Raw genomic sequence first — 25278 nt, 5'->3', positions numbered from 1 at the left:
GGGGCCAATAGACGTCTATTGGGAGACAATAGACGTCTATTGGGGGCAATAGACGTCTATTGGGGGCAATAGACCTCCAATAGACGTCTATTGGGAGGCAATCTATTGGGGGCAATAAATGTCTATTGGGGGCAATAGACCTCCAATAGACGTCTATTGGGAGGCAATAGACGTTTATTTGGGGCAATAGATGTTTTCAGAAATTTCTGATGGCTGATCGGATTCCTGCGAAAGTTGGCCAGATTCCGGCGATCGGTGATAGGAATCCGGCGACTGGCTCCGGCGAAGTCTCATATGGTTTCTCTCTCTTCCATTCTCTCTCTCTCTCTCTCTCTCTCTCTCTCTCTCTCTCTCTCTCTCTCTCTCTCTCTCTCTAAATAACAAAGTGTGAGGGTAAAATGATATTAAAAAACAAAAACAAAAAATCTTAATGGGGTATTAGGGAATATCTCTTTAGAGTGTTTTAGGTAAGAGAGAATTAAAAAAACTTAATGGGGTGAGTGGGAAAAAAATCTCTAGAAATGGGGTAAATAGACAAAAACCCTTTAATTAATTAATCTATCAACCAAGTTCATTCAGTATCACAGACTACCAAATTTTGATGCATGTACCCAAATTATCTGATTAACATTATATACCAAAGTCACCTAACAAAAATACAAAGGATCACCCAGTTTTCATCTAACTTTGACCAAAAAAGCAAAAGAAGTTTTTATCCAACTTCAGATTACCACTGGAAAATTGCTGGTACAGTTGCTACTTGCAAGTTATGAATTGCAAGTGCGAAACCAAATTGATATACTTGGTAGTATATATGAGTAGTATATATTGATATGATGGGAAGGTTTTTGATTGTGGAAAACGTTTGTGATAATAACCCAATACAGTCAAGTAGACTGCTTACAGAAGTATCCTCTAGCATCTTTTCTATATATAGCTACTAAATTTATCGATCTTGTAGTTTTCATGTGGTCATCCAACACTATCCTCTCATTCAACACTATTTTCTTTGTGAAGGTTTTGATTATCAAGCCATGGCGTTGCCATGCTCCTTAGTATTTCAGGTTAATCGAACCCAGCCACAACTTATAACTCCGGCAAGGCCAACTCCTAGTGAAACAAAGATGCTGTCAGATATAGATGACCAGCAAGGCCTTAGGTTTCAGTTACCAGTCATCATCGCCTACAAGAACAATCCTTCAATGTCGAACCGAAAAGACCCTATTCAGGTGATCAGGGAAGCAATAAGTAGGGCCTTGGTGTATTACTACCCTTTGGCAGGTAGGCTCAGGGAAGGGCCTAACAGAAAGCTTATGGTGGATTGCAACGGAGAAGGTGTCTTGTTCGTTGGGGCTAATGCTGACGTTACTCTCGAGGAAATTGGAGATGCTATTCTACCCCCTTGCCCTGTGTTAGAGGACTTCCTATGTAATGTCCCGGGCTCGGATGGCATTCTTGGTTGCCCTTTGTTGTTAGTTCAGGTAAGTCAACAGATACAATAAATTATTACAGGTTATTACTAGCTAGCTAGATATATCCTCTTTTTTCATGCAGCACAGCACTAAACTATAATTTTCTCTAATGATGATAATAAGAACATGAAGATAAAAATCGCTGACTAAACCATATTTGCTAGATGACAATTTTGAGATGCGGAGGTTTCATATTTGCATTGCGCCTGAACCATACAATGTGTGATGCGCCTGGATTGGTCCAGTTCTTGAACACTGTAGGGGAGATGGTTCAAGGAAAAAGTGCACCATCTATTCCACCAGTGTGGGAGCGAGAGGTCTTGAATGCCCGAGATCCACCACGAATTACATGTATACATCACGAATACGAGGAAATTATTGATGACTACTCAGATGAGGGCTCTGATGCGGCAGTAATGGTGCAAAAATCTTTCTACTTTGGTCCCAATGAGATAAGGGCCATGAAGAAACATCTTCCACCACACCTTTCCAATTGCTCTACATTCGACCTTATAACATCGTGTTTGTGGAAGTGCCGCACAGTTGCACTACAACTTAATCCGGAACAGGTTGTTCGGGTTTCATGCATAGTCAATGCACGTGGGAAGCGCAACAGTCTACGTCTTCCTTTGGGTTACTACGGCAATGCATTCGCATACCCAGCTGCTGTTTCGGGAGTGAAACAATTGTGTGAAAGTCCGTTGGGATATGCACTGGAGTTGGTGATGAAGGCAAAAGATGAAATGAATGAAGAGTACATGAGATCAGTGGCAGATCTGATGGTCATAAGAGGACGGCCTCCATATACATTGACCGGGAACTTCACAGTTTCAGATAATAGACGTACCCGCATTGGAGATGTCAACTTGGGGTGGGGAGAGCCAACGTTTTCTGGATCTGCCAAGGCCTTGAAATTTCTTAGTTTCTATATTCAGCACAAAAAGGAAAAAGAGGACGGGATTTTGGTGCCAGTGTGCTTGCCATCGTGGAGTATGGCGAGATTTCAGCAGGAACTCGAGAAGATGACATCGTCGGAGATAGTGGGAAATATAAATAACACTAAATCTGCTAATATTAATGTTGCAAGGATGATTCCACGGTTGTAAGGTTTCAATGATCCTAAAATATATATTATAGTTGTAATGTCTTTAATTATTTGAATAACGGATCAGGATTCTCTCCTTAACTCTTTTCACCCTGGTTTATCCTTGATTGTCAATCTCAACCGTTTAGTCGAAATCTAAAGGCCACATAAATAATTCACATCAGCATCTGATTATTAATTATCCAAAAATTGGGCTAGACGACGTTTCTTTCTTTTCTTCTTCCTTTCTTTCTTTTCTCTTTTTGTTCTCTCCCTTCTTCTCCAGACTCCAGAGGATTTTCGAGGACACCTTCTTCCAAAGTTTCAATCTTGCTGAATACTATTTTTGAGGCTCAACATATGGATTTCTTCGATCCGGGCTGATCCCATGATTTCTCCCTCCCCTCTCCTTCACCTTCCTCATCGTCCCTCGTCGCTGGCCCCTTAGCATCGCCAGCAATCGTTTGGCCTCCTCTGGGTCACTGTGGTAGTGTGGTACCCCACTTCTTCCTTACCCACCGCAGCCATCAATTCAACTCTCACGGTAACAAAAACCCTTAATTGGAGTTGGACAAGATGAAAAGACGAAGAAGAGGGAGGCGGCTCTTCTTCTTAATGAATTGTGCATGTGTTCTATATCAAATGATTCAATTCAAATTCATCCCAAGAGGTCAACCCCTTCTGCGTCGGAAGCCAAATTTGGAGGAATCGACGCTACAATACCAAACCAATGGGTAAAGTCCTACATTTTTTTTAGGGAAAAACTCACAAACAGTACTTGAACTACGGACCACTAATAATTTTCGTACCTTAACTTTAAAAAATATCATTTTGATACTTGGACTTTTTGCCCCGACCCAAAATTCATACCTGCGATCTATTTCGCCGTTAACAATGTTAACTTTACAAGGGTAAATCTGACATTTCACTGTTCATCTTCTTCAAATCTGTCTCCATCACCTCTCTCTCTCTCTCTCTCTCTCTCTCTCTCTCTCTCTCTCTCTCTCTCTCTCTCTCTCTCTCTCTCTCTCTCTCTCTCTCTCACATTAGACAAAGTACGTCCCTCTCAGCTTCCCCATTACACTCCTTGTTCTCTCCTTGATTGGACTCATGGGAAGCCCTACCGCAACCTCCACCGCAGCAATGGGTATCAATTCCTACCCCTCCTTCATGCTCAACCCCAACAACAACAACACCACCACCACCGCCAACAACAACAACGCGACTGCGATGTTGGGCAGCGGGCCGAATTCGTGTTGGTTCCAGTTTAACACGGTGGCCTAGTAGCAACAGCCCACATTGAAGCCGCAGTAGTTGGATTCCATGAGCCCAAGCCCATTCGACGAATCGTTGAGGCCTTGCAGCGACAGCGGAGGGTTCAGCATCGACTGTTCATCGGCCTCCGCGAGGAAGAAGAAGCGAGGGAGGCCCAGAAAGTACTCCCCTGATTGCAATATTGCTTTGGGATTGATTGGAAAAACGAGACCAATTCACAAAACTCCCAAACTGAGAAAATAAGAAACACAAAACATGACGAACAAGAGACTCTATGAACAAGATCCAAATGTGGCCCAAATCGATCAACAACAACAAAAAGGAATCATTAACATTCAAGAGCTGAAGTCTCAAGACACAAAATTAAAGTCTTTCATGACATGAAACTAATAACCAAATCAATATTGGAACTCAAACACAACCCCAAAATGATAGTATAATCTGAACCCAGAAAGCAATTGTTAATTTTGAGTAATAAATTCAACAAAAGAAACAGACCCAGTTCATAATTGATTGAGAAATTGACAAATTTGTTGTAATCATTCCCAGAATCGAAACAGACCCAATTCAAGAAACATACCCTTTCTTATTCTCGTGTGACCTTGACCCCCCAATGAAAGAGCTTCTTCTTCTTCTTCTTCTTCTTCCTGACGACCAAAAGGGCAGTAAAGCCCACCACTATCTCCTCTGCAAGTTTAGAGAAAAGAGAAGAAGATATCATTGTGATCCCATCCAGATCATCTAGATCAGATAAACCCAACAACATGCATGTGGGTTAACTTTCTTCAACTCTCTTCCAGATGCAATATTATGAAGGAGTGCAAAAGACCATTGATTTGGAGAAAGCGTTAATGATCGATGGAGAGCAAAGTTGGAACCAGCCAAAGAAGTTTAGATTTCAGAGACATAGGAAAGAATTTTCAATTTTGGAGAAGATGAACACCGACTTGACGATTCTACCCTTCAAAAGATGATGGCCCTAACATCGTTAGTGACTCCAGGTATAAATCTTGGGTCGGGGCGAAAAGTCCAGGTATTAAAATGATATTTTTTGAAGTTGAGGTACAAAAGTTATTAGTGGCCCGTAGTTCAGGTACTGTTTGTGAGTTTTTCCCCCTTTTTTTAAATGAATGAAAGTAATACAAAGCGAATGAATTGAATAGTAATTTTCCATCCATGTCCAAGTTTTTACATGATCGAGAATCTGACGACTCCTTCCTTTACATCTAGTTTTCAATTTCTCTGAAACAAAACTGGGTTAAATTCCTTCATCAAGATATAACTATTGTGTTTCAAGGAATGCATATATAAGGGGATTTTGGGATCGGGGTTTAAAGGAACACAAAGGTTTTTATTCTAGTGGCTGACCTCTTGGATTGGATATTTCAATCTGATATGGGTTGTGAATATTTGCCATGATCTTTACTAATTGGTGGAAATATAACTCTGCAAGATTGAAACTTTGCAGAAGAGAGGGAAGAAAGAAGTGTGACGTCGTTATCCAACTTTTGGACAATTAATGATATAGGCAGATGCTGATTGTGGACTATTTATGGCCTTTCGATTTTGAGTGGAAGGTTAGGATTAGAAGTCGAGGAGAAACAAGGCTGGAAAGAGAGGATCCGGATCCTTGAATAAATGTATTAGACGACACACACACATATTGAGTTAATGGAATATCTTAGCTACACATTTGTCCAGGTTATGTCGCTTCTCTATTTATTTATTTAAGTTTTTTCATAACAATAATCAAACTTGAAAGTTTGGAAAGCATCTAATAAAAGATCTTGATCCCTAATATGATTCAAGTATTAAGCAATGCTAGCTAGTTTTTAGTCAAATTTAGTCAAAGTAGTCAAAAAATTTTGGCTTGCCACTTTTAATATGTCGGCATCAATTCTCTTTCACATTTATATATTTAATGAAAAAAAATAGTTTAAATGTATTTATAAATTACACATAACATTAGTGCAGCTACTAAAATTGATAAAAAAAATAAAAGATGCTTTCTAAAATAGATAATTAATGAATAAAGGTAGAGAGTCTGTTAATGATGCTTTTAGTTGAATATGGTGTTCAGTAGTAGTAAATAGGTATTGGCGGCCAAATTTGCTTCAAATTTTCAAGACTAGATCATAGAAAATGACTGGCCAAATAGTTAATAAATTGATAAATGTTCCCCCTAAACCCTAAAATGACTGGCCAAATAAGTGTTTATTTCTTTTAGTCTCCTAAAAACCCTAAAGAGCGCACACCTCTCTGGCAAAACGGTGACGGTGGTTACTTTAGGTCGAATCGGCGGTGGACAGAATAATGGTGGAAGATGACTTTCTGAATCCTTATCTAGAATTGTAGGTGGATCGTCAAAAGCTCGAGCAGGCAAGCACTCATGATTTGATTCGATAGGAAAAAGTTAAAATCATTTTTCTCCCGACATTGTGTGATGCAAAGCAATTGGAAACCCTATGTATCAATGTAGGGTTTGATAACTATTTGGGAGCACCTAACGATGATGACTGTCGTGGAATTGCATTCTTGTTGATGAATGAAGTGCCTGTGAGAATTGGGGAATTATTCCACTAGGCGTGTGGACATCGCCATTGAAACAAGGGGTGCACCAGATGAGTGGCATTTAACTGGAATTTACGGCGATGTGCAGACTACGGATTGGCAAGAAACCTGGAACTTAATTATGCGGCGGCTTGCATCATAGATTACACTACCATGATTCCTTGTAGGAGATTTCAATGAGATTGCTGATAACTCAAAAAAGATCTGAGGAGTGGCTAGAAGCTTTCTGAGAGGCTGTTATGGATTGCTCCATAATTGATATGGGATACTTTAAAACCCTTACGCATGGCTATGAGTCTATGGACAATGAAATTGAGGATTTTGTTTCCCTCTTCTAGTATAACACACTTGCCTCCTTGTTCCTCTAATCACAATCCTTTGTTAGTAGAGGTATGTGAAGCTCCCGTTCCTCAATCTGGAAGAATGAAACCTCTGTTTTGGTTTGAGCAATACTAGGCAATGCATTAAGAGTGTGAGGCAGTGATGCAGTGATGAAGATCATATGAGTCAAATATGTTAGCAAATTAAACAAACTGGCAGTGAGCTAGCAGGTTAGGAGAAGCAAACTTTTATGTTTAAAGGGATAGAGATGAGGGCAATTAAGGGCTATACTTGATGAATTATTACAAAACCTTATCACGTCGCTGATAAGGCCGAGAAACAAGTATTACAAGTCAGTTTCAAGAATTACTTACACAAGAAGAAACAGTTTGGATACAGCAGTCTAGAGCTCTATGGTTGAAGGGGAGATACCAAAGAGTTAAATATAACGAGATTTAGAGAATGAATTGTCAGATATTTGATTCATCTCACAGTGGATGTATATAAAGAAGATTACAGAGCATTTAGACTCAGTATTCAACTGTGGAACAGATATCAAGTGATGAGATAAGTCAGGCACATATAACACATTATGAAGTTCTAAAGTGGGAGTAATACGCACCGACTCTGTCCCTAACACAGGAAAAGTCTCACCATTGGCATTGATGACATAGGACACTGGTGGGGAAGACAATTCAGTAAAATATGATTTATCATAAGTCATATGGTCAGAGGCACCAGAATCAATAATCCATGCACTACAACAAAAACCGGTATTAATGACCACAAGAATGGTCACAAAAGATGGCAAATTTGGCCACTAAATCTGTTTAGTGACTAAAATATGGTGGTCACTATAGGGCCGTCACTAATAGTAATTAGTGACCAGTTCACAAAGTTGGTCACCAAATGAAATCAATTTAGTGACCAAATTAATATGGTCACTAATATGACCTGCTTTAGTGACCAAAGAATTCATCACTGAAACACCTAATTTTGGTCACTAAAACATCTAATTTGGTCACTAAAAAGACACACATGCTATATTTGGTGACCATTGTGGTTGGTCACTCACTATATCTCAATCTTCTTCTTCATTAGGTACAAAAATTTGCTGCTAAATTGTTTTTTATAAAATTTGGATGAGATTTTATTTCAATGGTGATCAACATAACATATTAAAATTTATATAATAATACTAAATAACATTAGCAATAATCTCCAATAAAATATGTATCTCATCCCCCTCATAAACTATTGAACTTTAAATCCAAAGTCAGTTATATATATAAGTATCAACATCAGAAGAACTACCCAAAGAAACTTGGATAATGATGTATTTCCAAAAGCTAACTAAGTCAAGAGATGTATGTACTTCTTAAGTCTTTCCAAAAGCTAATACCAAGTCGAAAGGTATATTGCTTAAAACTCAAACCTTGGACCACTCTTCACAAATCTGCAATAACAAAAAGAAATATGCAGCAAGTAAGTAAACTAATTAACATATGATTGCAGGGAAAAAAAAATACAACAGTGATACTGGAAGATAATCATTCACTTCTTAATAACCTTAATTGTGTTATTTTCTTTGTTGAACAAACCATGTTGTGTTATTCATAAACTAACATCTTAAATTAATAAACATGATACTACATACCTTTATTTCCTAGAGGAAAATTGTTCCAGCAATTTTTTTTAAAGTGCATCTGTCTCGTTTTGGTTTGCTTTAACTGCCTCTAACTCTTCACTTTGTTGAGCTGCACTAGCCTTCACTGCCTCTAATTCTTCATTTTGTTGAGCTGCACTAGCCTTCATTGCCTCTAACTCCTCTACAAGTTGGGTAGATCGTCTTTCTGCCTCAGCTGCCCTCCATGTCAGCCACACAGCTATCATATAACCAATTGTTATCTGCTACAATAATTATCAAAATAGGCGCATCCAACATCACCAATGCAAACCAAGCACAAACCGCAGTTTAGAAAACAAGGTATAAAAAAATTCATGAAAAGAAATGTGGTAAACAACATGCAATAAAATTAATGTTTGTTATTTGAACTTATAACATAGCCTTTTGATTGCAGAGGACATCAACTATACCATAATAGTATTGTTAAGGTGATAATAGTATTGCAAGTCTTACAGCAAAGAGACAAGAGATTCAATCATAATACCATTTTAACAAAAACAATATAAACAAATTGACAAACACCAGCAACCACATTTAAGTTTTAACCATTAATGAATACCATATAAGAATAAAAAATGGTTGCTCATATATAAACAAAGAGTACGAAATGAATCATGGGAGCTTCACTTTTTGTTATTTTCTTATAACCAACCCAACCTTATTTAGGGGACTATACTTAATTAGATCGATCATGCACATTTTTTTTTTTTTTTTCTGAGTTTGAGTTCACAATGCAGAGACTTCTTGAACATCAAATAACAAAAACTGATGCTCCCAGGCCACTTCAATGATTCAGATTAATCAGAAAGTAACTAAACTTGCCTTTTGCGAGTCCAAATGAAAGTTGACATGGCTGGGAGAAGCATAAACAGTCTTTACTACCTGTTTATAACCAACCCAATCTGGTATGCATGAGAAGGGTCCTGAAGTCCTACTTCATGGGAAACACATCCCGTCCTTTCTTTTCTTCATAAAAACCATAATTTGGTTGCAGCATGTTGCAATATTTCCATAAAAAAAAAAAAAAATACCAAAAAAGAAGATGGGTAAGACGTGTGCAAACCTTGTATATTGGAGGTAATGGTTTATCTTGATCAGCTTGATGATTCCGAAGGTCCTGATGACTAAAAACCAACACTTATTTTTTTTAACTTAAAAAAATACCAAAAAAGAAGATGGGTAAGACGTGTGCAAACCTTGTATATTGGAGGTAATGGTTTATCTTGATCAGCTTGATGATTCCGAAGGTCCTGATGACTAAAAACCAACACTTATTTTAACTTATACCGTTGCTTAGCTATGGTGAAAAACAAATGATATATGAATATTCTACTAGAATTTCTACAAATATGCCTATTAAAGTCACTTACTCCTTGTTCTAAGATTTTAGGATAGCCAAACTGGAGTCATGAAAAGTTAATCCAGACAAATGACAATCACTGAGAGAAAGTAACATGACAATACTGTAAGAACAATATCATAATCACTGAACATCTGAACTGTTCTATCTCTATCACTCATATGTCAACACATTCATACTTCTCCAGTAGCCAATTAGTATTGCATTTCCAAAAGTAGAGTTCATACAGCGTTCTCTACACGAACGCGCACAATTTACACATAAATATCATCAAAATACACTAGTCAACGTAATGTGTGCAACCAAAATACACACATTTCAATACTTACACAAAGTTACCTGCAAATAGCCACTGTTACAGTAAACGTAGTGTGAGCAATCAAATTCAAGCGAAACGAGCGCCTCTAATCCACCTATACAGATTTTTCACCTATCAAGTTATCCAACTGTTTGAAAAGAGAAACCAACCCCAGTTTGCGTCCATTACCAAAAGCTTCCGAAAATTGGAAAATTGATTAAACACACACACAAAACCGAAGCCATTTTGAAACTGCTTAATTGATCGAACGAAAAACCCTTACCTAGTAGTTGTACCAAAAAAAAAAAAAAAACCCTTACCTAGTAGAATCTTTCCAACTTCAATCAATCCTGGAATCCCTCTCAAAATCAATGTGTTCTGCAAAATAACGACATCAAAGCTAATTATCCTAATCCTAATTGAATAGTACTTAACAATGAACAAGGTAAAGAAAAATTACCCACACCTGCTTAACGAGAGGGTAGCGGAAATCATCGGTGTCGAGTTTGCGGAAGACAACGGAGGAAGCTCTACTACTCAAGGCGAACCAAACCCCCTGAAATTTGACGACGGTGCCGAATTGAAAGGTAGGCAAAGCAAACGTGAAATGATCAAAGATATGGAGATGACGCTGAGAGAATTACGGTTATGCTTGAGGGAGCGAGAAGATAGGGGACTAATCTCTACTACTATAATTGGAGGCCCTCTTTTGGTGTCAAAGGCTTCACCAAATTTTGAAAGTCCCTATAATACCCTTCAATAACATAATTATCAAAATAAGTTAATAAAATATACATAAATAAAAGAGTAAATTGAAAAAATACCCAAACCATCACTATTTTATGTCTAAAAAATAAATAGTCGATCTATTTTCCATTAACACCACATTATCACCCGTGAGAAACGCGGGCACGTTGCTAGTCTGGGTAATCCCAAGCTTGGGTATTCGGCCGATCTGAGCTGGCCTCTCTCCTTTAATTCTTTGATTCTTTTTCCGTGGAGGGAGTCCAGATATGGCTCAACTCTTCAGCTTTTGTTTTTTTTTCTTTTCTTTTATTAGAAACCGCTAAGGCGCTAACAATCCCGCGTCTATGAAATTGATTTTTAATTTTGTTCGGTCACTAATTACACAAGGGGTTTCTCGAGTCCCCGAGAGCGATTCAATTTGGTCACTATTTTTACTTAGGAAGGAACTTGACTGACCAGCCCTGGTCAGGAGGGGCTGACCACAGCCACTAAAAATCTGACAGCTGTCTTTTTTTTTTTTTTTTTTGCCCCTTTCCTTTCGGTTCTCCTTCTTCAGTTCTTCCTCTTCCTCTTGTTCTTCTTCCTCTTCCTCTTCCACTTCCACTTCCTCTTCCTCTTCCTCTTGTTCTTCTTCCACTTCCTCTTCCCTAAACCACCAGCACCACCCCACCCACCCAACCCAACACCAGTCCCACCACCTCAACAACCACACCCACCACTCGCCGCCGCCGCCTCAAACCCCACAGACTCCGCTTCAACCGCCTCCGCCTCCTCCGCGGAGCCCAAGCTCCGAGACCACGTGGACCTCCACCGCCATGCCGCCGCCGTCATCCACGTGGGATTTCTGGGACCCTTTTATGCCGGCTTCGTCTCGGTCGGTGACCGAGGAGGAATGGGAGGCTACGACCACCGCGTCGGAGGCGGTGGTTACGACTGTCACCGTGGCGGCGAGCACCGTGGCGCCGCCTTCGGTTGTTAGTGGGTTTTCGAAGGACAGTGAGGAAAAGGAAGAGGAAGAAGAACAAGAGGAAGAGGAAGAACTGAAGAAGGAGAAAAAAAAAAAAAGAAAAAAAGAAGAAGACAGCTGTCAGATTTTTAGTGGCTGTGGTCAGCCCCTCCTGAACAGGGCTGGTCAGCCAAGTTCTTTCCTTTTACTTACCAGCCGGACTGGGTCACTACTTGTCATATACCGGACACTAAAAATTATACAATGGACGGGCTTACAATTTTTATTACCACCAAGTGATTTAATGACCAGTAGCTCTGCTTGGTTACTAAATCTATATTATTTGTGACCATTATAATTAGGTCACTGTGGATTTGCTCACTATAGCCCAATATTGTTGTAGTGTATTGAACAACAGCTTTCGGCTATATAGCCATACATGGACCCTAACAAAAAGATTAGAAGAAGCCCACGTTATCAACAAAAAACGTGGTAAATGTGCAACGAAAAAGTCAGAACAATAACTGCACTACCCTAACAAATAGGTAAGTTATTAACAGACATAAACCCTAACTGAAAACCCTAAAATCCTGACACTTCTTATTACTTGCTCTTTATGCTTTTGAATCTGTGTATTGTTTGCATTTTGTGTTAGTGAAGTAATTCAACAAACAGGTAATTCTCGCCTTCAATTCCTGTAAAATCTTCTAACAAATTTCATTGCTTTTGTTAAAGTTTGTAACGTCAGAACCTATTTCTGAAATGTATGTGCAGGAACTGAGGGCAGCTATTTTGTACTTGATATAATGGTTTTAACACGGTTAATATAAATTGGGGAAAATATGAGTTCATAGTCTGGAGAACAGAAGGAGGTAGCTTCTAAATGAACTACACCATACATATTAAGCAACCTATGATGAAATCTATGGTTGTTGTTACGTGAAAAAGAGATTAGAAAGCTGAAATATAAAATAACAGAAGTATATGGTAAGAACTTGAGAACTTTATAAGAGGAAAGAAATCATCCAATGAAATGGGATATGTTAAAACTCCCATTGTATATATCTACCAGAAGGTTTACTAGGCTGTCTCTCTCTCTCTCTCTCTCTCTCTCTCTCTCTCTCTCTCTCTTTTTATTTTTTTATTTTTTTTATTTTTTGTAAAATACTAGGCTGTCTTTGAATCCTGAGAAGGGGCAGAAATTCAGGTACAAAAATCGGTTTACCACTGTGTTGGTGAAATTGTTTAAATGTGGTTTAATTGCTTCATGGTTGGAAACAAAGAACAGTGGGAGACAGTATGTCCATTGATTTCGAAAGCATTGATGTTTTGCTAGGAGAGCTTAGTTGCTTCTTTCAAAAGGTTTCATGATTCTGCCATTCTGCCTCTAAACATACAAACCATTGTTGCATGTCATAATGATACAATCATCTCGATAAAAATTCTTGATTATGATGGACATCAATAGCTAGCCTCCTTAAATAGGATTTAGAGGCTGAGGTAGATTATGCTGTTCATTGTCTGTCCTTACAATGCTAGAAGATTTGCAAGGATCATGATATAACTAATATATATGGCAACATTTTTTATATTGTTGTTGGCTACTGAATACTGACGCATTCTAGCTCTTTCACTTTTTATGTCACTGTTTGGTTCAGTTCTTACTTTATACTGTTTGGTTTAGTATGCAATTGATTTTGCTATGAATGGAGAAAATGATGGATTAATTTCATGATTTTCATCGTCTGTGTTTGCAGGGATCCATTCACTTGCAATTGTCATGACCGAGACAGAAAGAGGAGGACTTGAGAAATACAAAAGTAAGGTATGCTTATGCAGATTGCAGTTTAAAGTAGTCCTGCAATCGAAGGTTTAACATTGTCATTAATTAGTTGGAGTCTCCTTATCAATGTAGTCAATGCGTTGATTATCTGAGCATTAGCATGGAATTTCTTTAGATGGCAAGACAAATTGCATTTAGGTAATCATATATGGTTAGGCAAATCTGCTAAAACAAAAACAAGGGGTGAAGGTGTGAAGCTATATGGCACATTTCACATGGCTTTCCAAAACCTTCCTGCACCATGCATCCTATGCAAATAGAAACTGTATATAGATTTGTAAACTTTGGCATTAATAGTACACGATGTACTTCTTTTCTATGGTTGCTATTATATAGCATATTTTAGGAGGATTTAGTATCGTGGTGTGTTCAGAACTCTAATCTACATGCCTTCCTTTAAAATACAGCCCACTTGAAGATGTGATGATACTTGGAGCATCTGTCAAAGATGTGATCTAATGAACTCAGGGTTGCTGTGACAAATTAAGGCTCAAGAAATCGTGTCATTCATCTCTTTACAAATTGACGATTGATCAGAAACCAAGTGGTGGAAAAAAAAAAAGGTGATTGGTTATTACTCCATTTGGCTCCTCGGGCATTTTACCCAAGACTTGAGTTTTTATACCTTCCTTTCAGATGATATCGCATGCAAAAATCCTTAGGTTTCTCTGTTTTTATTTCTTACTTGAAGAATGAAGGCATGAACAACTGCCAAAGTTCTCACTCAAATGGATATAATGTAGACAATTGATTGTTAGAGAGCGGACAACCACAATTTCCTCTTATATACCTGAAATTGTTTTAGTTTATTATTTCTGTTGTTTTGTTCGAGTACCTGGTGTGTCAATATTATTATGTTTTAGGAGCTGACAGGGTTAATGTTTGGAGAACTCTACAAGTTTTAATGCCAACCTTTCCTGCATCTTTTGCACTATACTGTTTACAATTTAGTGGAATGAAAGAAGTTGGAGGAAGAAAAAAAGGGCAACCCCGCAGCATCACGCGGGCAACTATCTAGTTCGATTCTAACAGTCCAGAAGGAAATAACTCAAGCGTATAGACAACTAAACAAGCCAGTAATTGTTGCTTCTCAACTACTTCAATCAATGATCGAGTACCCAGCCCCAACGCGCGCTGAAGTACTACGTTTAATTGTACTAATGTCTGATGATATTGATAACAGAGGAAGATGAAGTTAAAGTTTGCTGCATAATGACTACTTTCTCTAGAGATTACATGTGTCTTTGAAGCAGTTTGACAGGGTGAGATACACAATTGAATTATTTGTGTAGAAGGCTCTATCCATTCTTTGAATGACTGGCAGTAGTTAATACAAACTCATTTAATATTTAATTATGTTGTTACATAAAAGTTAGTCACTAGACAGAGGTGTAACTCCTCCCCCATTTCCTTTTCCTCTATCAGAGACGGGGGTTTAGCTCAAAATAAGACTATCGAGGGGTATTGTTGAACTCGATCAATAACCTAAAGAAAACTGCAAAAGATGGGATTTGGGCAGGGCCGGTCCTGAGCTTTTTGATGCCCAGGGCGAAATTTTTTGTGTGTGCCCAACTAGTCTAAATAGGCATGTAATAATTATTTCAAATGTCATACTCTAAATCTTTTTTTAAGGGGCTATTACATAGAGAAACATTATACAACGGGAACATAAAGTGATAAAACCAGAACCCCGTATAAAAAAGTTTACAAATCATCTAAAATGATGTCTTCTTGCATTTCTTGAAGCAAAATCATCAATTATCTTTTTCATAGTCAACATTTGGCAACATATTTCTTTCAATGGTTAAAATAGTTAATCCATTCAGCCTATCTTGAGTCATGTAGTCCGCATATAAGATTTTAATAATTTTAATTTCAAAAAACTTGATTTTAATAATTTTAATTTGAAAAAAAATTCTTTCAACTGATGCTACCATCATCGGTATAGTCAATAAAATCATGTAGACAACCATAACACTTGGAAACATATCCATTTTCTTTGCAAACTCCATAATTTAAATGGATGTCCAAGGCCTATCTATTTCATATGCCTCATTTGGCATCATCTCCAGCAAAATTAGTAACTCCATAAGCAAATATTTCGCATCAATATCAAAACCCTCACCACTTCTCAAAGTAGTTTCAAGATTCAAACAACAGCTTTTCAATTTTGATCGAGACTAACTTGCAAATCTAACTTCACCTAATATTGAAAATTTAAAACCGATGAATGAGCAAGTTGTTAGAAATCACTTTGAATAATAATTGATAAACACTGGAGCATAGAATAATACTTGAAACTCTGAAATTGAGTAAACGTTGCAACCAATTTAAAGAAAAAATTTGTTGGGTTTCAAGATTTGGGACTTGAGAGAGAGAGAGAGAGAGAGAGAGAGACTTTTGCCGAAACTATTCTTTTCACTAGCTGCTACGATGAAGTGAAGAAGAAAGAGGAGGAAGAGGAGAATCTGGAGAGATGGAGAAGAATGATTGCGGGCTTGCGGCTAAGTGGAAAGAGATGGGAGTATATAAAGTATACTTAAATTATTAAAAAGAAAAAAAGAACAAAGAAAGAGAAGCGATTAAAAAGATATTATAGGAGTGTATAGGGTATGTTTTGTATTTTATTAGAGAAAAAGATTTTATATAGCATAAAGTATAATAAAAAAGAAAAAAGAACAAAGAAGGAGAAAAAGATGGGGTAGTACGGTGCTGGCAGAGAGACATAGAGAAATGGGAGTGAGGGAGTCCATAGGGCATAGGCTAGGGTTTTGACTGTTTTGTATTTTATAATAAAAAATTTATTAGAGAAAACTATAGTATAGAGAAATGGGAGAGAAATCTGGTGCCCCATCATTCTTGGGCCCTGGGCTGTCGCCAACATTGCCCATGGGCAAGGCCGGCCCTGGATTTGGGTATAATAATACATATTATGTCAATGGATCAGCACATTCAGTCTACAAATTAAGTCATTTTGGTAAGATTGCAAGTGGAAAAGCATGTTTGAACCAAGGATTAAAGTATCAGTTTTTATATATCTATCGGAATTTTGAAAAAATGAGATTACGAAAATATCGGGGATATTCTTGAAAATATATCTTTTCTGAAAGAGTCAATTTATTGGATTCACATATAAATAGATATGAATATGTCAACCTGTTCCAGCGTTGGCAAAGGAATGACATCACCCTGCTTCAACAAAAAAAAAAAAAAAGATATGAATGTCAACTTCATCTACATCGAAAAATAGACTTTAGGTGGTTCCATCAAGTTTTTGAACTACGATGAGTTACTTTTTGAAACATGGCTCCATCAAGTTTGTCTTCTTTTGCTGAAATTGCTCCATCATGAATTCTCCTCATCCAGATTCATCTTGAGAGAATTTTTCCTCACTTGGATACCACTCATCACTTGGATTTCCCTTGAAGGGAATACTCCTCATCCAGATTCGCTTTGAGGAGATTTCTCCTCACCCATATTCGCCCTGAGAAGATCTACCCACACACAAATTTGCATTTAGAGAATTACTTGTCACCTTAAGGTGAATTACTTATCACCTAGATTCGCCATGAGGAGATTTCTCTTCACCCAAATCTACCTTTAGAGGTTTCACTTCGAGGTGTTTTTCCCAAACAGGTTAATTTGCGTCTCTATTAAGTCATGTCTTGACTAGAAACCATTGTCAAAATTTTACACCACCACATAATTTTTATATTCCATAATGTATACTTATCTGTGAATAACTAAGTTTTTTTTTCCCATCAGATTTAACAGATATATCTTCAATTTATTGAGATATATCCTAAGGAGATATTGGGGGATATATTTCAATCCTTATTTTGAACTTTGTATTCTATTTCATAACAAGTCGATGTTGTTTAGATTTTTTTAAGCAGCGAAGATTTTTCTAAACTTCTTACTTACTCTTTGATGACCTACATCTCATTTTCTACTAATAAATTGAATGTGCTTTTTCTTTCTACTTATATCTAGTGGCGGATCCAGGATATAAAAATGGGGTGGGCTGATCTAAGATTGCTTATAAGTTTTTTTTTTTTTTTTAATAATGTTTCTAAAAATTTTGAGACATTAAGAATTAAACAAGATTTTTTTTTTTAAAGAAACACTAATAGAAAATTTACAAAATAATGGAAGAAAATGGTAACCAAGAAGAAGAAAGATATAGAGGAAAGAACAAAAGAAACATGAGAAGAAAATATTGTAAGCAAAGAAGAAAATAGGTGGAAAAAAAAAACAGAAATAGAGGCAGAAAAATGGGCAATTGGGGGATCGAATTCATCCGAGAATACTTAGCCAACTAAACCACGGTTGGTTTCATAAAAAGGTTACCACATATTATATATACGAATAATTTTGGGTTGAGATATAGCCGTAACCTACAACGTGGATCTGTCACTACTTATATCTATTATATTTTTGTTGATTTACATGGGATAAGGGATACTTTGGGGTACATAATGTTTCAAAGTTAGTTTCAACCAAACAAAAAAGAATTCAGTGAGAATGAAGCTACTTACCCAATTTATATGGAAATTCTAGAGAAGTTGGTTCTGCTACTTAAGAGGGGATGAGGCATTACGTTTGGTATTAAAAACCTCACTAATTGTGATCAACTACCAATAATGACTGTAAAACCCGCAGCAAAGCGAGGGCATGCTGTTGAATAATAAAAAAAATAAAAAAAGAAGAAGCACACAATGTACAAAGCGTGTAGCTGTCGCAACATTATTCAAAAGATGAGGATAATGGCAGCAATTAAACAGATGCTTTAGTTACAAATTATCTCTTTCTCAAATTCAAAACAAGTTGAATGTTGACCTAAGTTTCAACGTGGAAAGCTGCAAAACAGAAACAAAAGGGCGACATTCAAATTTTGAATCAAATATCTCAAAGAGAGATAAGGATAAAGTGGCAGAGGGCGTCCAAGTTCAGTCTCAAAGTCAAAGACGAAGTCTCCGATCAACAACTTATCTTCGTGAGCTTCGGGAGATTCAAATTTCAAGCAAATGTTTATCCAGCCCTCTAGAATCTTCACTGCCTCCTATATAGGGAACACAAGGCTGCATAAGAAAAGGGGGAGAGAAACAGAGAAATTAGTGAGTCGAAGCACTGCATCGAAACTGTCACGCCCCGAATTTTGAATAACAAATTCAAATCCGAAACATGAATTAAACAACTACAACAAATAAACGTTCTGAATTTTTTCATAAACAACGACACCACATGCCACTCAAAAAATCAAATCTCGAAAACCTCGAGTTAATTATTACAACTCACTCTTACAAGTAAGATTGTAAAGCTCTAAATGAGCATAACAAACCTCTCAATAGAAAATCAGAGTATCACATGCAGCTACTCTACACAGCTCGATCGCCTTCCTGATTCTTCTATCCTGTAGGATTACCCGCTACACCGTTTGAATAGTGTACCGGGAATTGCAACAACACAAAACCCGGTAAGCTTTTTGCAAAGCTCGTATGAGTAAACAAGAAGGAACTGTTGATTTATTAAATTACAATTCTTACAATTCAAGTAAAAAATTCAACAGTATTACGTCTGCAAAGAGACATCAAACCACTCATGGAAAAACCACAAGGAATACATTTTCACAATCCTCAAATCACAATACACCACACTGGTCCTACAACACCCAACCCACATAACACCACTTCTGTCCATCTTGACCATACGTTAGAGCTCTAACCACGTTGCTACAGTCACCTTGGCCTAGGTGCAAGTAAACGACATATCGCCAGGTTTAATAACCCTTGTACTTCGGACACCCCTCGTCCTCAGAACAATATACTCCGGTTAATAATAAACCGTCGAACTTCGGACATCCCCGTCCTCAGAACACAAACACTCCGGTTATCCTTAACCGTCGAACTTCGGACATTTGTCCTCAGAACCCTATATTCTCCACTCTATACCTCCTCCAATAAAAAATCATGAATATCAACAAGAACTCATCAATCATGTTCATCAAATATAAATATGGTATGTCACATCTCAATCCAAAATACATAAATCATCACCATTTCACACTCTTCAATGTCACACCAACTCGTATATAATCACGTAAATATATATATACGTAATCACCCACTCAGGAGTGACCACAAATACCAACTATAGTTCACACAAGAAAATCGGGAAATTCATTTTGTATAATTAAATCATTTTACTTACCTATGGACCGTAGTTGATCAAGTCCATATGATTTAAAACAAATATTTATTCCATAAATATTTTCACACAATTACCACAGAAAATAAAGTAATTAAAGGTACTCGGTTCGTAATATGAACCACGTGAGGTTTACTCACCTCTAATCCCGCTGCGTCTTCAATTTCACAATACACACCAAAACCGCTCACCAAGGAAGACCGTCAATCACCTAATCCAATATGATCATAACTTAGCCAACAACTCATAAACAAAATTAAACGACGATCCAACGGTCAGATTGAAATTATATGATGATCCAACGGTCGGATCCTCACGGATCGCCCTTAGGATCATCCTCCAAAATTATCACGAAGATCCAACGGTCGGATCTTCCTGAATCTTCCTTATAAACATCTCCACAAAGTTTCATGAAAATCCGACGGTCGGATTCTCACGAATCGCACTCCGAATCACTATTTAGCAATTATACGAAGATCCAACGGTCGGATCTTCGCCCATGACCACACATGGTCACTGGGACAGTCATACGATCAACATATCAAAACTACAAGTCCATCGGACGGTCAGATCTTCACAGATCATTAATCGAACAATCGAAAATAATCGAAACTGTAAAATTCATAACTAAATCATACGATATCGAAAAAATGCGTATAATATATCGAAATGATCGTATTGAAAAGTAGAATCTAAAAATGTAAAGAAAACACATTTTTGACCCCCGGAGGTGGCCGGAAAGGGCCGCCGGAGTTTGGGGCCGAGCCGCCGCCGACCACCGCCGATGGTGTCGGGGCCAGGCTTCTCCTCTTCATCTCATCAAGCCTAACAACTTTCCTAACTAGCATGAAGTCTGAAAATGACCGGAAGGGGTCGAAATTACCTAAAACAGTCGGGGTTTTCCAGAATCCGGCGAAAAACGCAGAATCCGGCGAGCTTGATTTCGACTTAAAAACTTCACTTTCAGGCCTTGATTACTTCTGGAGAGTTGTTAAGAACATCAAGGCGAACTCGCTGGTTCAAGAATCAATCAAAACAAAGCTCTACAACTCGAGATATACCTGATCGAAGGTTTCGGTGGCCGGAAAAATTCCAGAATCCGGCGGGCTTGAGTTTTCAACGTAAAAACTTCAACCTCAGGCCTCGATCCCTTCTAGGAAGTTGTTCAGCTCCTCATTATGAGTTCACGAGTCCAAGAAACATACAAAACAACGTCCTGTAGCTCGAGATATTTGGATCGATAATTCCTGTTCCGTGGGGTTGCCTTGCAGCTGCTGCTACGGGCTGTGCCGCAGTGCAAGGTTGCTTCTGGGAGCTTCAGGAGGTTGATGCGAACCTGTGGATGGAGTTTGAGAAGGTCTCGTGATCGGTAGCTCAAGCCACCATGATTGGAATCCAATTCGAGGTTGGACGAACCAATCTCTTCGCCGCCGTTTTCCGGCCGTGCCGTGACCCAAGACCGCCGCAGGTAGCTTCGCAAGGCTGAGACGAAGCCACTGAAGGTTGTTTGGCGCCAAATGATGGTCGGTGGAGGAAGGAAAAGAACAGAGAGTTCTTGCTCTGTTTTTCGGACGTGAAATAGAGGAAGTGAGAGAGAGAGAGATGCAAGAGCTAGCAATTAAGCATAAACAGGAAATAAACAAGTCTCTGAGCTTTAGTCCCTAAGATCAGAAAGTTGTCTGCCACCCTTCTTCTTTTATCAACAGTAATTCCACTAAAGTCGTCAAAAACAGGTTATTACAGAAACAAAGCATCGTTCAGAAGGAAGAGATAGTTACCTGGAGATGACGAGCCGGCGAGGAGCTTTAAAGTCAGGTATCCTGCTGATTCCATGGTCTTTTCCTACTATTTCCTTTCATCGTTGCTGAAGTGCAGACTTGCCTCTGCTTCTAAGCACCAGAAATAAGCCTTCCGTTCCCCAAATAAACCACTTCAGCCAAAGATACCAACAACAGGGTCACAACTCACAAAGCCTCAAATCCCTCATTGTTGCCCACCAAAATCAGAAAACAAAACAACCAAATACACCTCCATTTGCCTTTGTGTTAACAAACAGCGCAGGTCCAAGGAGACAAAAAGAAGCATGTTCACAGAGATGAAAGAGGAGAAGAGATTTCGGCGAGGGAAGGGGCTCACCGGTGTTTTCGGCCTTCTTTCGATGCCTATACTGCGGTGCGTCCTGCGTATAGGTGGCGGAAGCAAGGTCCAAGCTAGAGGGTGCACTGCACTTGTTTTTTATGCCTGTATCGCGGTGCGTCCTGCATATGGGTGGCAAAAACAAGTGTCAAAGTGAAAGCATGGGGCTGCCGGTTCACACCAAGTACGGTTCTGCGAAGTTCCCGAGTCTCACTACACTTGTCTTTTGACAGGGTCCGCCCCAGATTCCACCTTGGACTCCGAAGTGGCCCTGCGGTACCCACCTTTAAAGAAGGTTTACCGAAAATTTCGGCATAACCTCCCCTAAAAATGGACAACCCAATAACCTGCGGAAAACCAGAATTCACTTCTAATGATCCAACCACAAACTCCTGGAGCCACCCTGCTCCCATAATTCCACAAATCCCATATCAAAGATAATAACATCATACATAATCTCCAAAAGGTAAAAGATACCACAATCACCAAAGTTAGGTCGTAGACCTCAAATATAATTCATACAAGTCTGGGTCACATATCCCATAGTAATCAGAGCATTCTAGAAATGTAAATGGACAAGGAGTGCAGTAGGCTAAACAGGTAACCTACAGAATGTGATGGCGAAAGCAGGTGCGGTCACTATGGCTCACTCTCGTACGCCGAGCAGCAATACTGCAATCTGGGCATTTGAAACCGAAGGGCCCAGGGGAAAAGTATATAAAACGTTAGCGTGAGTAGACAAAAATAAACAATCTTAAACAAAATGGATTTTTATACTTTCCCACAATTATTTCATTAAAAACTTTCGATGCATGCAATAATTAAGAAAACAAACCACGAGAAGCTCCGCTCATGAAATGGGGCTAGTCACAAATAACCACAAAGAAGAATTGAAATTCTGATGCTCGAGAAATCGGACCAGCCCCGCTGGTTAAAAGGAAATCGGACTAGCCCCGCTAGTCAAAAACAAAAATAAAAGGATACGGGGAAGAGAGTTCACCATACGGGAATGGAGCCTCTCAGGCTCTACCTACCCTCGACTGCCTCACACATAGATTGTGCGAGGAGGAGAACTAATAACCTCTACTTCCACTCACACATAGATTGTGCGAGGAGGAGAACATTACCTCGACTACCACCCTCGTGAGGAGGAGAAAGGCTACCTCAACTGCCACTCACAAACACAAAGTAAGTGAGGAGGAGACCTAATCATATGACCCGCATATGGTGAGGAAGAAAATCGTCAAAAACCAATAAATCCATATAGCTTCCCCACACTTCTCACGAGATACGAATCCAAATGTGCAAAGACGTGACCCCGCACGCCAAGTTTTCTCAATCTAAGAATAAGTAAGTGAAAAAGATCCATAATAAGCCAACATTTCACTTTGGCGAATATTTTGAAAATAAAGTGGAGTATAAATTGTGAATCCGCGCATAGCAAAAATAATATCCGAAACTAATCAAAATTTGAAAACGTAATACGATAAGTAATTCATCATTCGGAAGTAAATAAATAAATGCATGCATCATTCTTTGAAAATAAAAGTCCACTCACAGTATGCGGTCAATCCTGACGTCGCTCGGGATTTTCCTCGTATGGAGACTCCTCTCGTCCTGTACGAATAGCACTCATAAATTTATATATTTTACAGGACGGAAATTTAACTTTACGATACTTAGAAATGGAAATTCAAAACATCTACCTTCCAAAAAATCCAACTCCTCAACTCTCCACAATATCCATCCATAATACTCCAACATTATCCATTCATCGATGTAAGATCTAAATTGAATTCAAAAGAAATTCGGCTATCGAATTCACGTAAATCGATAATTAACCATTTATACTCAATTCGTAATTCCTCCAATTTCCACCAAACTTCATGTATCAAATTCTACAATCAATATAGGATTTATGGAACTAAAACTACAATTAAAGCGCAGCTCTACGCACCACCACGCGCCGGCGACCACTACCTCCGATGACCACCAAATTCCGGCAATAGCATCAACACAACAGACCCAACAATTTTCCCAACAGCAACACATTCCAATTTTACCTTGAAGGAGTCGAATCCAGCCGGTGAAGAAAAGCCCCGAAACTCAAGAACCCTAGAAATGAAAATCGTTAATTCGACCTCTACAATGCAAATTGGAATGAAATACTTTAGGGGAAATGATCTCCGTCAAAAACCGAACCTTCGATGTTAACTTGGTGGCCGGAGGTGGCCGGAATTGCCGGAAATCGGCGAAACCCCAAACTGCAGCCGGAGCGAACTTTGCTTCGATATGGAATTTTTCGGCCAAATCTCCAAAATCCCAGGTCACTAGGGTCTAGAGAGGGAAGAGGCGCTCCTGTGGTGGCCGGCTGCACGCCGGTTGGTGGCCGGAAAGGGTGGAATCGAAGGGGGGAAGAGAAAACCCGAAGGGAAGGGAGAAGAGTCGGGGGAGAGGAGAGAGAAAAAGGGGTGGGTTTCTGGTTTTGGAAACCTACCCGGTAACTTTCCTTGTTTATCTTAATTTTATCATGAATAGTAACTTCCGTATTTCACTCATAACTTTTGCATACGAACTCCGATTTTTACGTACCACATATACACGCGCTCGGTTTAACGTCCTTTACAACTTTCATGAAAGAAATTTTCTCAAATTGTTAACCCATAAAAAGTCAACTTTTAGCCACCCCCTAAACGTTATAACTATAACCGCGAATGGTAAACATACAGAAATTCGTGTAACTCAATAAAAAAAGGTAAATCAAATGTGGGGTGTAACATCTTTGATGCTTGTATTGCGGTGCGTCCGGCATATGGGTGGCAAAGATGAGTGTCATGTGAAAGCCTCGGGATGTTGGTTCACGCCAAGGACAAATCTGCGAAGTTCTGTTCACAATAGTGGGGAAGCTGCTCCAAGATGGGAGTCGTCTGGTTCCTGTTACTTGGCACAAGATAGTAGCAGAAATGTTTATTAACTCCTAGAAAAGATGTGGTCAAGCTGCAACGTCTTCCTTCAAAATTATGTTTGCTGCAATGGTTTGAACACCGCCTGCAATGCTTTCCTTCAAAATTATGTCTGCAAGATGGAAAAAACAATCTCATGATCAACAAGAAAGAAGAATGAAGTTCTTGCTTTTGATTTCATGGTCACGCCTACACAAAGAGAAAATGGAAGCTAAATTCCACTTATTTGCAGCAGAGCAGAAGCTTCAGAATACGCTGCATGTCTTTTTCAGAACAAGCTAACATAAAAAGATCAAGAAGCAAGCAATTACACTTAATTAAAGAAGCAGAGGTCACTTCTCAAGTAGCTACGAAGCTTGGCGGTGGAG

At 38.7% G+C, this 25278-nt stretch overlaps 2 protein-coding genes and 1 long non-coding RNA gene across 3 annotated transcripts; 2 read left to right on the top strand and 1 right to left on the bottom strand.

Moving 5' to 3' along the window:
* The first annotated feature begins 1034 nt into the window (after window positions 1–1034).
* On the top strand, window positions 1035–2578 carry LOC112177777 (alcohol acyl transferase 1 allele RGa). Its single transcript, XM_024316032.2, has 2 exons — window positions 1035–1481; window positions 1637–2578. The coding sequence occupies exons 1-2, from the start codon at window positions 1035–1037 to the stop codon at window positions 2576–2578; spliced, it is 1389 nt and encodes a 462-aa protein (XP_024171800.1).
* Window positions 2579–7911: 5333 nt separating this feature from the next.
* Window positions 7912–10901, bottom strand: LOC112178976. Its single transcript, XM_040511419.1, has 9 exons — window positions 10893–10901; window positions 10535–10699; window positions 10389–10446; window positions 10100–10183; window positions 9607–9667; window positions 9474–9534; window positions 9233–9292; window positions 8381–8634; window positions 7912–8179 (listed from the first exon to the last, which is right to left on the bottom strand). The coding sequence occupies exons 1-8, from the start codon at window positions 10899–10901 to the stop codon at window positions 8419–8421; spliced, it is 714 nt and encodes a 237-aa protein (XP_040367353.1). The 3' UTR covers window positions 7912–8179; window positions 8381–8418.
* A 1437-nt stretch (window positions 10902–12338) lies between these two features.
* LOC121050483 lies at window positions 12339–14416 on the top strand. The gene is made up of 4 exons (XR_005803110.1): window positions 12339–12436; window positions 12536–12633; window positions 13519–13586; window positions 14012–14416. It is a non-coding gene; the product is annotated as an uncharacterized LOC121050483 (long non-coding RNA).
* The last annotated feature ends 10862 nt before the right edge of the window (window positions 14417–25278 follow it).

The sequence above is a fragment of the Rosa chinensis genome, chromosome 7, assembly GCF_002994745.2.
Source record: "Rosa chinensis cultivar Old Blush chromosome 7, RchiOBHm-V2, whole genome shotgun sequence".
NCBI classification, from domain to species: domain Eukaryota; kingdom Viridiplantae; phylum Streptophyta; class Magnoliopsida; order Rosales; family Rosaceae; genus Rosa; species Rosa chinensis.
This window is presented reverse-complemented; position numbering and strand designations above follow the sequence as displayed.

What these genes read in the sequence shown, in the direction of transcription:
- LOC112177777 (XM_024316032.2), top strand. Translation starts at nt 1,035, where the DNA reads ATGGCGTTGCCATGCTCCTTAGTATTTCAGGTTAATCGAACCCAGCCA. An exon ending in GCCCTTTGTTGTTAGTTCAG is followed by an intron (nt 1,482 to 1,636) that starts GTAAGTCAACAG and finishes CATATTTGCTAG; the next exon opens with ATGACAATTTTGAGATGCGG.
- LOC112178976 (XM_040511419.1), bottom strand. An exon ending in CATTACCTCCAATATACAAG is followed by an intron (nt 9,535 to 9,606) that starts GTTTGCACACGT and finishes GTTGGTTTTTAG; the next exon opens with TCATCAGGACCTTCGGAATC. An exon ending in CATTACCTCCAATATACAAG is followed by an intron (nt 9,293 to 9,473) that starts GTTTGCACACGT and finishes GGTTATAAACAG; the next exon opens with GTAGTAAAGACTGTTTATGC.